Source organism: Sminthopsis crassicaudata, chromosome 5 (genome assembly GCF_048593235.1).
Source record: "Sminthopsis crassicaudata isolate SCR6 chromosome 5, ASM4859323v1, whole genome shotgun sequence".
NCBI classification, from domain to species: domain Eukaryota; kingdom Metazoa; phylum Chordata; class Mammalia; order Dasyuromorphia; family Dasyuridae; genus Sminthopsis; species Sminthopsis crassicaudata.
In genome coordinates, this window is record NC_133621.1 from 201764590 (window position 1) to 201782493 (window position 17904).

Genomic DNA, 17904 nt, shown 5'->3' on the forward strand with positions numbered 1-17904 from the left:
AGCTTCTGATAAAAACTCTAGACGATTAAAAAAATGGGCTTTACTATAGTAAATCATATCTAGTTAAAACAAACAGCAAATATATGTGATGAAGAAATGGAGGAATATATATATATGTAATGGAAAAAAGCTAGAAACCTTTCTAATAAGATAAGTTATAAATCAAGGATGTTCATTATCATCATCACTATTTAACATAGTCTAGTAATGCTAACTATATATAGCAAGCGAGTTTACAGGAAGGAGAAATTGACAGAATAAGCATAAACAAAGAAGAAACAAAATGATTGCTCTTTAAAAAAGTAGCTGATATGATCATTTACTTAGAAAAGCCTAAAGAGTCAATCAAATTTACTGAATCATTAATTTCAATAAAGCTGCAGGATATAAAATAAATACATGTAAATTATCAGTATTTCTACATATTACCAACGAATATAACAGGAGGAATTGGAAAGAAATTCCATTCAAAATAACTGCAGAAGTTATAAATTGTTTAAGAATATATCAACTAAGAATTCACCATCCACATCACTCTAAATATAAAACCCTATTTGTAGAACTACAGATTTAGATTATTGAAGAAATATGTATTGCTTGATTTGGTTGAGTCAATATAATAAAAAGACAATATTAATTAAATTAATTTACTTATTAAATGCCTAAATTATTTTACACATTATAGCTTAAAAATGTTACTTCTTTGTATTTTTAGTAGTACAACACTTTTGAGTAAAGCCCATTATTTAAAATAATGCTTCTAGAGTATTTATCTTTGAATTCAAAAGTTGTGCCCCTTAGCTCTTTAAGCAATGTTTTTAAAAATTGTCCTATATAAATAAATTGAAATTAAGGTGTACATATTCTAGTCAGACTGCTCTACTTGCTATTCTGAGAATTTTATATCCTATCTCTTCCTTCTATTCTTTTTTCTCTTCTTAAAATTTTTATAGCTATTTTTTCAATATATTTAAAGACAGTTTTAAAACTATATTTCACTATATTTAAAGACAAAATTTGGGGTTTTAAATTTTTATCCTTCCCTTCCTCACCTCCTCTCTTTCTGAAAGAGTGAACAATTTGATATAGGTTACAAGAGTGAAATAATATAAAATATATTTCCATATTAGTCATATCATTATAGAAGAAACAGAACAAAAGTAAAGGAAAAAACACGAAAAAATAAAATGCAAATAATATGTTTTGATCAGCCTCATTAGTTCTTTCTCTGGACTTGTATGGCATTTTCTACCATGAATCCTTTGTAATTGTCTTGGATCATTGTATTGCTGAGAAATGCTAAGTAATACTTAGCTGATCATCACACAATATTACTGTTACTGTGTACAACATTCTTTTCAAGTATTAGTTTTATATCTAAAGGTGATCAAAGGATTCTTAACAGGAATCCTCTACAGTGGAATGATTGAATGTGCAGGCAATTGTTCCAGTTATTTCCTTTGGGAAAATCCATTTCTTTGGATACTTGTTCCTCTCTATTTCCCATTCTATTGAGTCTAGTGTTCCTGTTGTTTCCTTTTCAATTGGCAACTTTATAGTTGATGTTAATTCTGAGAGAGTACCTGAGTGGAGATATACTATGGTAATAGATAAGATCAGTGTTCAAACTCAAAAGACAATGAAGAGTCCTTGTAAGGCTTCAAAGAAAATGCAAAATGGTCATAAATCTCCAAAAATTTATTTGAAAAGCTTAAAAAGGAGTTTAAAAATCAAATTAGAAAGGTTGAAGAACAATCAGGAAAAAAAATAAGAATAAGATAAGAAAATCAAGAAAATTAAAAAGAAAGTCAACCCATTAGAAAAAGAGACCTAAAAACTGAAGAAAATAACTTTTTAAAAATTAGGATTGAGCAAGAGGAAGTTAGTAACATAATAAGACATCAAAATAGTAAAATAAATCAATAGAATGGAAAATAGGAGAGATTATACAACATTTCATTAGAAAAAAAAGTGACCTGGAAAACAGTTAAGGGGAAATAACATAAGGATTGCTGGGCTACCTGAAAGCTATGGTTTTAAAAAAAGAGTCTAGACACTATATACTTCAAGAAATTACTAAGGACAATTGAAAATTTAAAACTAGAGGATAAAACAGAAATTGAAAAAAAAACACCCCCCACCAACTGAAAGCGATTCCAAAGTGAAAATTCACAGAAACATTATAGTTAAGTTTTAATTTCCAAGACAAAGAGAAAATATTATAGGCAATGAGAAACAATTTAAATGTTGGGGAAGGCACAGTTAGGAAGACACAAAGTTTAGCTGCTTCTGCATTAAAAGACCAAAGGGTATAGAATATGATATCCTGATGTGTAAAGAAGTTGGGTTTGCAAACTACTCAGCAAAACTGAGTGTAATCCTGCAAGGGAAAAGTGTAAATTTAATGAATTAAGGAACTTTCAGATAATCCTGAGGAAAAGACCAGAACTGAATTGAAAATATGATTTATAAGAATCAGGAGAAATGTAAGAAGCATAAACACAAGGAAGGTTAAAAAAAGACAGAGAGAGAAAGAGAGAGAGAGAGACAGAGAGAGAGAGAGAGAGAGAGAGAGAGAGAGAGAGAGAGAGAGAGAGAGAGACAGAGAGAGAGAGAGAGACAGAGAGACAGAGACAGAGAGACAGAGAGACAGAGAGACAGAGAGACAGAAAGACAGAGAGACAGAGACAGAGACAGAGACACAGAGACACAGAGACACAGAGAGAAATAGGATAGAGGGAAATAAACAAGTAGTAATCATAACTTTGAAAGTGAAAAAGTTGAATTCCACAGAATGGAAAAGGATAGCAGAATGGATCAAACCCAGAATTCAACAATATGTTGTTTGTGAGAAACACATTTTAAAAATAAGAGAGTCACATAATGTGGCCACCGCATTAACACCCTGTTACCTTAGAATCAGCTGGAGTTAGGATAAGCAAAAGTCTTTATTCTTGGTCTTTAGTGGTAGAAGTGAAGAGAGTGGACGTGTAGGATCTCTGTGACCTCACCTCTTCGTCTCTCTCTCACAGAAGTGACCCTGACTAGTCTCACTGTACCTCCTAGTCCCTTCCACCAAATGATTGGGCCAGCACAGGATAGTGGGAAGGGCCACTTTCCAAGCATATTCCTATAGAGATTTGTCCAATCAGTAATTAGCCTCAAGTGCTCATTTATCTGACCCCAGTGCATTGACTCAAGAGTTTCAGCCCTTTACATCTCCCACTTTCTTTTGTTATAGAACACAGGTGGTCACGCCATCCCTGACTTCTCATGGAGGTGAGAACCCCAAAAAGGAGGTGATCATGCCCTCGCTAACTTTTCAGGAAAGGAGATGAAAAGCACCAAAGGGAAGTGGGGATTGCTAGCGGGTTTCTGGGCTGAAGGGTCTTATTAGAAACAGGTATGCACAAACCTATCAGCATGGGAGGTATTACACAAGCACATAGCAATGACACACAGGCTATTAGTGATGACTCTCCCCACAGCCAGTGCAGGCTCAATGTGGTGCAACAAAGATGAATTATGCATGCAAGTAGTTGATATAAATCAACATGGTCTTGTAAAAGATTCCCAGAAGTCCTAGAAGGAGGGTATATAAACAACAGTCACACATACACCTTCTTCAGCAGCCAAGAGATAGTCCAAAACCAATCAATTGTCTATTGATTCACGTGTCAGGGAATCCAATGATCCCTGCAAGTTTTTGAAGTCCTGCAACAATCTTTTTATGTGTTAGGGAATCCAATGATTCCAGCAGATTTTGAAGTCCTGCAACAGTTTTATCATTTCTCAGAAAATCCAATGATTCCTGAGGATTTTGAAGTCCAACAATTTTTGATGTCCATAAGTCAAACGCCATAACTGCCAGGCTCTTTCAGTGGTGGGCATAGTCAGCAACGGAACCACCCAATGTTTCTTGGGTCTTCTCCTTCTCAAAGGTCTGCTCTGTCTCTCTCTGATTGACAAGGCGAATAAGGCTTGTTGGCACCCATCTGATTCCTTCTCCATCTGTGGAGATACAAGCAAACCCTCTCCCCCAAGCAGTTAACCTATCTGGTCCCTTCCATTCACCACTTTCTGGCTCTCTCCACATCACCTGGTGATTATCTAAAGATAGTGGAGCTACTCGCACTGGATTATTCACACTGGACACTGCCCTTCTGGTGGTTTATAAAACCTGTCTGCCAGAGCCAGTTCTTTGTCAAAAATCAAGAAGTTAATAGTATAAAGAACTAGATTTAGAAGTTCTCTAGGATTACCTGTGACTCCCCCTTTCTTTTGTTTTTGTAGGAACATCTTAATGTCTCTGTTTCTCCTCTCTACTATTGCCTGTTTTTGAGGATTAAAGGGTATGCCACTAGTGTGTAAAATCTTATACTGTACACAAAAGTGTGCAAAATGTTTAGAAGTATATACAGGTCCATTTTCTGTTTTTATTGCTTGTGGCACACCCATAATTGCAAAAGCTTGTATAAGGAATTCAGTGACCACTCAGGCTGTCTCTTTTGCTGCTGGTATTGCAAAAGTGAATCCTGAAAAAGTGTCTACCACAACATGGATAAAAGACAGACGACCAAAAGATATATAATGGGTCACATCCATTTGCCAAATTTCATTAGGTCTCAAACCACAAGGGTTCTTCCCTTGAGGGAGTGTAGGAGCGTGAAAAGAAATGCAAGTTATATAGACTTTTACTATGCTCCTAGTTTCCTCTCTTGTTATTCCAAATTTTAAGTGTAAAGCTGGAGCAGCCTGATGATATTTAAAACGAGATTCTTGGGTTTCTTGAAACAAAGGTATTGGCCAACATGGTTAGAAGGCTATCTGCCTTTGAATTACCATCAAAAATAGGATCTGGAGGGGCAGCTAGGTGGCGCAGTGGATAGAGCACCACCCTGAATTCAGGAGGACCGGAGTTCAAATCTGGTCTCAGAAACTTAACACTTCCTAGCTGTGTGACCCTGGGCAAGTCACTTAACCCCAGCCTCAGGGAAAAAATAGGATCTGGAAGTCCACTATGAGAGTGGACATGCAAGATATAAATCTTACCTGGATGCTTTCTCACTTGCTCTTGAAGTTCCTTAAAGAGCTGATATATATTAGAGGCTACAAATTTTATTTGGGCTGTGGCAATTCTTTGTGCCACACCTATTGAATAGGGTGAATCAGATATTATATTTATATCTCCTGGATAATAATCAAGAATTAGAATGATTGCATACAATTTATTCTGCTGAGTGGACTGAAAAGGAGTTCTGATTACTCTCTTTATAGTTAAGTCATGAGAGTATATAGCACAAATATTATGTTTGGATGCATCTGTAAAGATAGTTGGTCCTTTAAGAGGAACTTTAGAAACCTTTTCTTCAAGAATCCATCGCCAATTATGTAATAGTCTGGTTATCTTTAATGGAGACCCCTGTGTAAAATTTGGAGCCATGGCTAATAAAATTTGCCACTCTGGGATGGTTTCACAGCATATATTAATTTCTGCATTGGTATAGAAGGTGTATATCTTGTCAGGTCTTATCCCAGATAATTGCACTGCTTGTTTAATGGCCTTTAATAAAATTCTAGCCACAAGCACTGGGTAAGGAGTAAGGCTTTGTTCTGGTTGTGCTGGGAGGTTCACCCACTAAATCACACTGTCTACACAACTCTATTCTCCCCAATTGTAATCCCTTTCTTCCATCAGGTTGCTTCCTGGCTGATTGATTGTGTAATCCCTTTCTCCTATCAGATGGCTTCCTGGCTGATTGGTCATATCTGGGTACTGGAATTCTAGGCACTCTCTGAATGTGGCATCAGCTGCCATTATGCCCCAAGTGTTTTTTGCCTGGGGCCCTGGAGCTGGGCCCTTCACCCGTTTCCCTGAGTCAATCTACACTCTGATGCCCAATGGAACCCTCTGTTGCATTTTGGACATGTTCTCCCACCCTATTTTTTCACTCTGTCTCTATACCACCATTGAGCTTTCAGATGCCCTACTTTACCACATTGAAAGCATTGACGAGTCTCGCTAGAAGTCCCTTGCCAAAAGGGACACTGTCTTCCTATGTTGGGATCTTGAGAAGTCTGCATCATAGCCTGGCTATAAAAGGTATTTGTGTCCACTATGGTGTCTTATGATCTCCTCTAAAGGAGCATCTTTTTGTAGTCCTAGTATAATTCTTCTACAAACCTCATTAGCATTTTCTTTAGCAAGTTGCTTCATCATAATGTCTGTTACTGCATTTTCACCATTAGTTTGTATGATAGCTGTCTGCAAACATTCCACAAAATCAGCAAAGGGTTAATTTGGCCCTTGTGCAATTTTTGGGAAGGCCTCACCCTTGTAGTTTTTACCTGGGAGAAAAGTCCATGCTTTGATAGCAGCAGCAGCAATTTGTTCATATGCTGCTAAGGGATAATTAATCTGTACTGAAATGTCTGCATAAGAACCTACACCTGTTAGATGGTCATAGGTGATTGGAGGATTAACTACACTATGACTATTTTATTGGGCTTGCATCCTACAGAGCTAATTATATTCAGAAAGCCACAACAAGTTTTGTCCAGGTTTTAAGCATACCCTTGCTATAGATTTCCAGTCCCTAGGGGTTAAGATTTCATAAGCCAAAAATCTGTAATAACATCTTAACATAAGCTGATGTAGCCCCATAAAGAGAGCAAGCCTTTTTCAGGTCTTTGAGGATTTCTATATCAAAAGGAGTGTATCTTCTGCTTTCTTGACCTGAAGAGTTAAACTGTTGAATCACCGGATACATATTGATTTTCAAATTAGCTAAATCCTGGCTTTCTTCTGTGGCTTTAAGTACTGCCTTTTGCAATCTAGTCATAGGAGGGGGTGATTGCTGGGGAGAGGTGCTGGTGATATCACTGCCCCTCTCACTACTCCTCCTCCCTCTTTCCGGGAAGATGAAGTTGGTGGGGGCATGTTAATAACCAGTTCTGGCTTAGGCGGAGTTGAAGCTGCCTGGTCAGAGTGAGAATCATCACACCCTTAACCAAGCCCTTCATCTTCACTTAACTCCACATGCCCTCTAGTGATATTGCTATTAATCCATTCATTGTCTTCCTCTTTCTCCTCACACTTCCTCATCTGGCTGTTCTGAAAATTTTTCTTTTTTCTTTAACTTTAACTTGTATTATGTTATATATATAGAATGTTTCCTTGGAAATTGAATGAGGACCTTTATCATTGTAATATTTACATAATTGTTCTCCCAGCTTCCAATTATCTGGCCCTATTTCTTCTTCCTTTAAGAACCAAGGGGATGTGTGTTCTAATGTACCCAAGAGTCTAGCAATCTACAACCAAGTTATAATTAAACCTTGTCCCTTGATCATTTTAAGCATGCTTTCTATAGCGCCTCCTTGGGATGGGGCTGGGGCTGGGGGAGAATCTTTTCCTAATATCTGCCCCATTTCAGCTAGAAAATATTACTAGTTTAGCCCTTAACTAGTTAAGCTCTTCTATTAAAATACTCACCCTATTTCCTGGTCCCTGAGAGCTTCTTCAGTAAAATTAGGGTCCTTGGCCCCACGGTGGGCGCCAAATGTGGGGACCATGGTAGCACTCTGGGTACCTTAGAATCAACCAGAATCAGAATATTCTTGGTCTTTAGTAGAAGTGAAGAGAGTGAACAACCTTACCTCTTTGTCTGTCTCACTGCACCTCCTAATCCCTCCCACAATTCTCTGTATACACCAAATGATTGGGCCAGAACAGCTTAGTGGGAAGGGCCATTTCCCAAGCATATTCCTATAGAGTATTGTCCAATCAGTAATTACCCTCAAGTGCTTGATTGTCCAACCCCTGTGCATTGACTCAAGAGTTTCAGCCCTTTACAACATAGAGTAAAAATAAAGGTCTGGAGTAAAAATTATAATCCTTCACAAACCAGGCTTGATGATCATGATCTCAAAAGTAAAAGAAAAATAGATTAATTTTAAAATATAAACAGAGAAATGACAATGATAAAAGATATGATAGATAAGAAAGTATTATCAACATTGGACCTATATGCCTCAAATACTATAGCATTCACATTTTAAAAGGAAAAAGCTAAATGAATCACAGGTGGAAATAGATAAGAAAACTATAATAGTGAGGATTTCATTCTTTCCCTTTCAGAACTAAATAAATCAAACAAGCAAAAAAAAAAAAAAATAGAAGCTGAGAAGATGAATAGAATTTTGGATAAGCTAGATATGATAGAGAATTGAATGGTAACAGGAAGGAATTTAACTTTTTCTCAGTGTTACATGGCACCTTTACAAAAAATGACCATATATAAGGCCATAAAAACTTTACAGATAATTGTGGAATTGCAGAAATATTAAATACATTCTTTTCAGGTGTTAATACAATAAAAATCACATTTAACAATGGGTCATAGAAATACATAAAATTAATTTTATTTATCAGCTAATTTTATTGATGGTTAAAGTGACTGGGTTAAAACAAGTCATAGAAATACTAATTTTATGAAAGAGAATAATAATGAGATAACATACCAAGACTTAAGGGATTCAACAAAAGCAGTAATCAGAGGAAAATTCATACCTTTAAATGCTTACATTAATCAAATAGAGAAAGAGCAGATCAATAAGTTAGGAATACCATTTTAAAAATAGAAAAAGAACAAATTAAAAATCTCCAAACACCAAACAGAAAATCCTAAAAATTAAAGGTGAGATTAAATAAAATTGAATGTAAGATTCTCTCTTAATTATTCACAGTTACTATGGAAACAATATTGTTCTTACTGTATATATTGTTCTATTGGTACTATTCCTTTCACTCTCCAGTATTTCATACATGACTATTGGTGATTTTCTAAAATCAATCAACTTATGGCACAGTAATATTCCATATATGCACAGTCATATACCACAACTTCAGTCATTTCACAATTGATGGGTTTCGCCTCAATTTCCAGTTCTTTGTGGTACAAGTAACTGGTCTATACCTAGTTTCTGCCATGTACATAGAATGTAAATGTTTGCTAGAATTCATTTATAAATCTATCTGGTCCAAATGTCTCCCCCACTTCCCCCCTTAGGAAGCTCATTTATGGACTATTCAATTTCTTTTTCTAAGACTGATTTATTTGACCATTCCATTTCCTCTTCTGTTAATCTAGGCAGTTTATATTTTTGTAAGTATTCTTCCATTCACTTAAATTATTAAATTGATTGGCATATAATTAGGTAAATAACTCGATAATTGCTTTCATTTCATCTTCATTAGTAGTATGGTCACCCTTTTCATTTTTGATACTAGTGGTTTGGTTTTTTTCTCATTAAATGATCCTACTTATGTATTTTATTGGATTTTTCATTGAATTAGTAAATAAAACTAGAAGCTAGTTTAATGAAAAAGCCAATTATCTAAGCTATTCTGAATTATATGAATATTCAAATCAAGTATGAAGGATCTATGAAGGAAGATTACCTACCACCAAAGAAAGAACTGATATATGGAAACATATCTTGTATAATTTCACACACACACACACACACACATACACGCACACTCACACTCACATGCACTCACACATGTGTGTGTCTCTGGCCAATGATGGCCTTCTCTAATGCAGTGTTGGGAGGGAGGAAATAGCTTGGAACTCAAAATATAACTAAATTAAAAAAAATACTAAAGAAGTTCAGAAAAGAAGTTTCCTCTCTCATCCTCCTCCCCTCCCTCCCCCCTTTCCAGGAGTTAGAGATGATATAGACAGTGTTAGACAATTGGTGATATGTGCTTATACCACAATTCTGATTTGATAGAATTAACAATTGAATGTGTAAGAGCTGATAAAATTACCAAATGAGATAGTACAGAAAGTAAAGAGAAGACAACCAGAGAGTCTTGAACTGACATAGTTCAAGATGTGGCATAGATGAAGAACTAGTAAAAGAGATTAGTAAGTATTAGTCAGAAAGATAGGAAGAATAAGGAGAAAACAATGTAATATACCAAAGAGCTTTTAGCAGGGAAGAGCAATCAGAAAGGTCAAATGATAAGGGAAAAAAAAAAGGATAAAGACTGGGGAAAAAAAGTCCATTAGACTGGGCAATTAAGAGATCATTGATAAATACAACAGCAAAAAAAAAAAAAAAAAAAAAAGCCAATTAAAGATGAAATTTAAGGAAAAATATGTCAGGATGTAAAAGAAGTCCTCTTCAAAAGTTGTATTGCAGTTAGAGTATTGTTCATTACATATCTAAGAGCATGTTTTATAATTTTCTTCATTTATTCACCTGGTCAACACTTGAGTGCCTGATAGAACTAGATTAAACAAGCTATCTTCAGTTTTCAAAATAAAGAAATGACAAATCCAATCTTCCAAAGTAGTACAGCAGTCTTAATTTTTTTTTTTTTTAAATGAGGAGAAACTAACAGCCTTCCCAAACTCACTTTTGTCGCCTGCTCTCTGGACCCCGGATTCTTCAATCATCAATATGAAAAGTCTGAGAACAAGCCCAACCCAAGCAGCCTTTATCAGTTCTTTAGTCTGGAAAGTCCGAACTTCTGGGTCAAAAACAGGTGTCAACTTTCAAGATAGCTATTACAAATAGCATTTGAAACATATCCAGAAATGAATTACAGGAGATTGAAAGACTCCATAGAGTAGAAGGCTGTACTAAGGTGGTTGAAGAGAGGCTAGATTCTCCAAATGAAGGATGAACTCATCAAGGACGAAAAGTTCAAATAATAGTGCATTTAAAAAAAAAAAAAAAAAAAAAAAAAAAAAAAGAACTTTTTCCCTCTGAGGTCGAACCAAAGCAGTTCTCTTACAAAAGTTCCTTGGCACTTGAAACTTTTCTTACAAATTAGAGATTTTTCCTATTATAGCTTTCCCAAGGACCCACATTGTGTCTCTACTGTATCCTGGGAGTTTCCCCAAAACAGGCAGCGCCAGAGAACAGTCTGGCTCTAAGACAGAGCCCCATGCAACTCAGGACCAGGAACGATTCGAGGTTAGAACATACTGTTCTCTCTTCTCTCAAAGGCTTTCGCAGCCTTTGACAAATCATTTCGTTTCCCCCGATCCCACTCCCAACTCTTCCTTCCCTGCCCCTACGTCTTTTACAGACTCTTGGAGCCATACTTTATTGTTGGCTGGGTCTATAATTTTAGTTAGAGTGACATTTTTGTAGCTGGGTGATACACACCTTCCAGTTCACAAGGGGAAAAATCTTGTTTAACAGAAAATGAGAGACACCCGCCAAATCCCCAGAGCTTTTTCCACATTGCCAGAGAAACCTGATGCTTTGCTCCTCCCTTTAAAAAAAAAAATAAGCCAACCCAAATAAATAATAATGATTCGTTTCCCCAGCGGCCTTTTCCCATGGTCCTTAGTCCCCTTTCCTCCGTCTCCACCCTCTCTGGCTTGCTTTAGTTCCGTGAGAGACTGGCTAGGGAGCAGGAGGTAGCTGCTGAGTCTCCTAGACCAAGTCCGGCTGCAGCTGTCCGGCGGCAGTAAAGAGCAGAGCAGAGCAGAGCAGAAGAAAGCGTAGTAAAGATTGGATTGCTTGCCTCCCTGCTCTTCTTCGTTATGTTTCCCAGTGCTTTATCTGCCCGTACTGGCGTGTACTGGGATATACTGGGCTCTTCGGCACTACTAGACACAGCTCCAGGCTTTGGGAACCTGGGAAAGAGTTTCCTAATTGAAAACTTGCTGCGGGCTAGAGACTCTCCTCCGTGTCTTCCAGCTCCTCCTCCCTTAACTCCCTTAGCGGCAGCCCCAGACACCACGGCGAAAATGCCGGAGCATCCTCTCTCCTCCAGCCCGTTACCCCTCAAGTTGTGCCTTGGAGGAGAACAAATCGGGAGTCCTTATCGGACTCATTGGGCTTTTCAAGTGCTTAATCCTTCGACTGACAGCAGTCAGCTACCAAGCCTGGCTCGGGAAGACCAAGGTGGCGTCTTCCAACTTGCTGTCCCAGGTGAGACCCCTTCTTTCCTAAATCTAGTTCTTCAAAGCCCCCGGCTGACTGTGGACTGTCTAGGAAGCTGCAGAAACTGTTTCTGGGGCGCGTAGTTTCTGTTGCTACTGCCCTCACTTGTATTGATTGGATGGGACATCACCTTTATTGTAGTTGCCACCTTAGGGGTCTTGGAAGAAGTAACAAAACGTTTTTCTCTTTCTTAGAGCTACACTTTTTCCTTTCTTTTTTTATAAATTAACTAGGGATTAGGAACACTTTAATTCTGGCCTTTTGGGGTGTTCCGGTGGCCCTGTGCTATAGGAAAAGTGGGGGTGGGGCATGGTGAGAAATAGGCTTGGTGGTCCAGTTCGCAGACACAGTTAAGTGTTTTCTTGCTGTGTGTCTCGTCTCTATTTTAATTCTCCATGCACCTAGCTGGAGGTGGGAAGAAACAGTCTAAGTTTCAAGCCAAATAGATAGTTTTCCCAGAGGGTTTAAAAATAACTACTTTCAGAATTCTTTGTGATGGATATTTCCAACCTCTATTAACGGAACTAAAAGAAAGGAGAAGACAGACTGTCTGTCCTCCTCTTTCCTCCCTCCTCCTTATCTCCTCCCGCTCTAGTTTGTGGAGACTTTAGAAAGTCTTCCATCCAGATCTGGATGGTGAAAAGTGATTTTGGAAGTGGGGAAGTAACTTTATAACTATAATAGAACATGTACACATTGGGCTGCATACATTTTTAAAAATTGAAACTATGTACTAATCCTTCCTTTTGTTGTTGTTTTTCTGAATTTGATTAATAAACTCTTCTATGGATCCTATTGTAAGAGCTCCTAAAACAAATCTAATATTAATGATCTCATGTAATTTAGGTGAAAACAACCATTGTTTTTTCCAGTTTAATGTGATTCCTGATGGAAAGGGGACAGGTATCAAGTTCCACAGCCAGATTATTCTTTATGCCAACAATGAAATTCTAATTAATCATTTTTTGCCCTTTGGAGAGGAAGAGGATGATTCAGGTGACTGCTATTTTTGCTGGTTTGAAAGGTCACTTGTCAGCTTCTTCGAAATATCAGACAGCATTTGGTACAGGGAGTTAGTTTTTTTCCTGTTCTTCTAAAGACAAGATTTATATTAAAATATTAAGAAAATTAGAAATGTATAAAATATCAAGTGGAAGACATCTATTCATTATGAGCCTTGCATATGTAAACAGCAGATAATTAACATTCCGAATCTCTTTTGGGTTATTTGGCCTGTAAGCATTCTTGACTACTTTCTAGTATTTGTAAATTAATCCTGCCCAGGTGTGATTCTACAATAGCCGCACAAATTACCTCTTCAAGGAAATAATTTTTTAAAAATGTGTTAAGTTTAATGAATGCTATAAATATGTACATATTTAAATGAACTGAAATAGTTTTCAACTTGCATATCAAAACATTAAATAACCAAGGACATTTCCTGGAACTATTTAGATGGTAAGATAAAAAACAAGTCTTTTTTCAAATTACAATTTTAAAATATTAGTCTTTTTTGTATTTGAAAATATGTTCCCTTAATTATTAAATTAAATAATCTATTATTTCTTGATGTTAATTTTTATCTTAAACTTCTTGTTAATGACTAAATCAAATAGTTTTAATTCATTTTAAAATCTGAAAAGGAATAAAAATTAAAAGGTGAATGAAAATGTTGGTTATACATTTATACTGTTTTAACAGTTTTTTATAGAAAACACTTTTTCCTACTTCTGAATTTTGTAGAATTTTTTTTAGAATAATAATAATAGTTAGAATTTATGAAGTATTTTCTAATTTACTGATTTTAGTTTTTAAGCCTGTAATTTTCACTTTAACTAAGAAGCAGGCTAACTAATTTTAATTAATACATAGAAATTAGAAAGAGATATACTTTAATATGCATATATGTTGTTTACAAGACTGATAAACTACAAATTTATCTAAATTTTGATTGAAAAAATTTATGATTCTTTTAAAGAATTACTAAATTAAATGAGAGCATCAAATCTTTTGATTTAAATGTTTGAGTATATTGCTTAGCTTTTAATTTTTCTTAAATTAAAAAAATAATGTTGACTACCATTCCCAAAGCTTTAAAGCTTTAAAAGATGACCATATCTTAGAAATCTTTTAAAATTAATCTATTGACTCAGGGACATAGAACACACTTTCAAACAGAAGATGATTTTGGTCACTGATTCTATAAAATACTTGAGAAAATTGGTTTTTAAATCAACAATGATAGTCTCAATAGATAATATATTCACATTCACATTCAAATTATTTTCATTCTGAGGATTAGTTAAAGCTTTACATCATACATAATGTTGGGGAGACTGCAGTCTACTAATAAAATGATTGAATTAAGTCAGGTTCACATTTTATATGAGATTTCCTAGAGAATGATTAGAATAAACTTGAATCACATAATTACATATTATAATAAAGCAAGTAAATAAAAGAAGGGATATGACAGCACATAAGAATATGTATACTCATGGATTTAATAAGAAAACAGTGTTTTATTTCTGCCATAAGACTTAGTGGTGGTTTTCTTTTAAAATATAGAATAATGAATCAAATTATGTGTATACTCCATACTCTTCTCTCCAGTCCCTTGCACACTTTTCTATGGAATATCTTAGCCATGCATTATTCCCACCATGTTAAACTTCACTCCTTCTCATGTGATATCACTAATCCTCTTCAAAAATGAAAAATGAACAACAACTCATGTACTTCTAAGTGGAACTAGAGAAAATAATGAAATTGTGTCAATTTTCTCTTCAGATTTATTGCATAATTTAATTGCCATTTACTGGGGCAAGGCAATCTGTTTCACCTCCCAAATTGATTAACTGGTTTGTTGTTGTTTTTCTGAAATCTCTTTTAGCATTCTGACCCTCTCAGTTGAGAAAGAAAAGGGGGAAGTGAATAAGCATTTTTATAACATTCATTATGTGTCAGGTACTGTGCTAATATTTTACAACTATTATCTCATTTGATCCTTATAACAATCCTGATTACAGTTGAGGAAATTGAAGCAAGCAGAGGTTAGAGGATTTGTCCAGGGTTACACAGTAGCTAAGTATGTGAGACTGAGATGAGATGATCTGAGACTGAGGTGAGAGATCTGAGATTTAAATTGTCTTCTATACTCCAGGCTCAGTGTTCTTTTCTCTGTGCCACCAATTGTCTCTGAGTACCTTATCTCATTTCTTATTTTAATAATAACTTATTATTTTAAAAATATATACAAAGATAGTTTTCAGCATTCATTCTTGTAAAACCTTGTATTCCCAATTTTTTCTCTCCCTTCTCCCTCCCCCTCCCCTAGATGGCAAGTAATCCAATATGTTAAACATGTACAATTCTTCCATATGTATTTCCACAATTATTATGCTGCACAAGAAAAATCTGATCAAAAAGGGAAAAAATGAGAATAAAAATGAAAAACAAGCAAATAATAACAAAAAAGGCAATTAAACTATGTTGTGATCCACATTCAGTCCCCACAGTCCTCCCTTTGGATGTAGGTGTCTCTCTCCATCACAAGTCTATTGGAAATGGCTCATCATTTCTTACTTTAAAAAGGAGGCAATTTGTGAAAAAGTCCCTCTTCTTTCCTCCTCCTCATTTCACATAGCAGATGCCTTTCCCATCTTTTTCACTCATGTGTCACACAAAGAAGTTCCTTCTCCTTGTTAAGAAATCCCTCTACATATACAAGTGATCCCATTCCAGTCTCCCCTTTCCAGAAGATGAGCTTTTCTATCATCCCACTTCTCATTCATCTTCAATACCTCTGTCTACTGGCTGCTTTCTTATTGCTTACACACTCAAGTCTCTTTCATCATTCCCAAAACCTCACTTGATCTATGCATCCCAGGTAAGTATTATGTCTTTTTTTCATAAGCTAAACTTGTGAGAGCAATATACAATCAGCACCTCAAATTCCTTTCCTATTTCTTTCTCCTTAACTGCAACCTGACTTCTGATCTCATCATTCAAGTGAAATTGTTCTCTCCAAATTTACCAGTGATTTATTTTTCAGTTGCCAAATTCAATGACATTTTCTCAATCTTCATTCTTTTTGATCTCTCTGTAGCAATTGACCCTTACAAAAATCTTCTTCTCTTTGATATTTTCTTTTCTTGCTGCTTTTTTTTTTTTTTTTTTGTTTCTATTCCTGGATGTCTGCCCACTATCTCACAGTCACTTTATTTTCTCTTCCATCAAGTCATACCCAATAATAATTTCTTCTCAGGTTCTCTCCTGAGCATTCTTTTCTTCTCTCTATATATTATTTCACTTAGTGATTTCATCAGCTCTCGAGGATTCAATTATGCATTTTGAGATCTATTTTTTCTATTGCTCTCCTCTATTGATTTTTAGCTTCCCATCTTCAACTGTCCCCTGGTTAAACTCCATAGGTCCAAACCTGAACTGATTATCTTTTCCTAAAACTCTTCCTTCTTCCTAAGTTTTCCATTCCTATTGAATAGCTCCATGGCTCCAATCATCCAGGCTCCAAATGTTGGTGTCAAACTCAACTCCTCACTTTCACCTTCCCTTTCTCCTATCTAATCTGTTGCAAAAATGTATTGGTTTTGCCTTCATTATTTCTCTTATCTTCTCTCTTTTTATTTTCATTGCCACCACTCTGATGCAGGCTCTTCTCACCTCATAGCAAGATTATTCTAATAACCTTCTGGTTATTTTTTTTTTTTTTTGCCTCAAATCATTTCCAATCCAATTCATTTTTCATTCACCTATCAAATAAATCTTCCTAAAACACATATTTGACCATGTTTCACCCATCTTTAGGAAAGTCCACTGGCTCCCAATTACCTCCAGGATCAAATAAAACATATTTTGCTTGACTTTTAAAGTCCTTCACAAGCAAGTCTTTTTACTTTTCTACTTTTCTTACACTTGTGACATTGAATTTGATATTCTGTTCACAAGACTCTCTATCTCTCTATAAACAGCATAGTTACTACTTAAATTCAATACAACTATAATATTATATCTGCCTTTGGTTTCAAGACCTATATCTACTTCTCACTAATTTTATGACTTGGGAAAATTACCTTTCTCATACTCTGTTTCCATAATTATAAAAGGAAGTGATTGTCAATGAATAAGCATTTAAGTATTTATCTATGTATAAGGTAATGCACTAAACATTGGGGATACAAAGAAAGTTAAAAAATGAAGTCTTTACTATTATGAATCTTTCAATCTTGTGGGAGAGCACAACATGCAAATAACTATATATAAATACAAGATAATATAAAATGTAAATGGAAAACAATCTCCTAGAGAAGGCACTATAAGTGGGAGGGACTTGGAAAGGTTTCTTGAGGAAGTTGGAATTTGAATTGAGTTCTAGTTGAGACTAGGGAACAACCAATAAAAACAGAGTGGAAAAATGGAATATCATATACCAGGAATAGTAAATAGGCCATTATAAGCTTTTCCAGGTATAATATCCCAGTTCAAATTTAACTAAATTTTAATGTAGGTATATACATATATATTTATACACACACATACATACATATATATATATATTCAGATATATAGATATATATATATATCCATACATATTCACATATTTTGTTGTTCATTCATTTCAGTTGAAAATATGTTTGTGATCCTATGTGGGGTTTTCTTGGCAGAAATACTAGAGTGGTTAACTGTTTCTTTCTCTTTCTCATTTTACAGATGAGAAACTGAGACAAACAGGGTTAAGTGACTACTTGCACAGCATCACACAGTTGGAAAGTATCTAAGACCAGCTTTAAAAAGATAATTCTGTCTATATATACATACACACATATGTATGTGTATGTGTGTTTTTGGTTACCTAATTCCTCCTGAATTTCTTTTTTTTTTTTTAAACACAATAACAAGAATATAGAAACT

At 35.4% G+C, this 17904-nt stretch overlaps 1 protein-coding gene across 2 annotated transcripts in view; it reads left to right on the forward strand.

The window, feature by feature from the left end:
* The first annotated feature begins 11352 nt into the window (after nt 1-11352).
* DBX2 (developing brain homeobox 2) overlaps nt 11353-17904 on the forward strand; it is a 45978-nt gene continuing 39426 nt past the window's right edge. Inside the window, exon 1 of one of the 2 annotated variants that reach the window (XM_074267202.1) lies at nt 11353-11961. In XM_074267202.1, coding sequence (XP_074123303.1) covers nt 11571-11961 — 391 coding nt within the window. In that variant the 5' untranslated portion in view covers nt 11353-11570. The remainder of the gene's footprint in view (nt 11962-17904) is intronic. The other variant, XM_074267203.1, reaches the window with a different exon arrangement.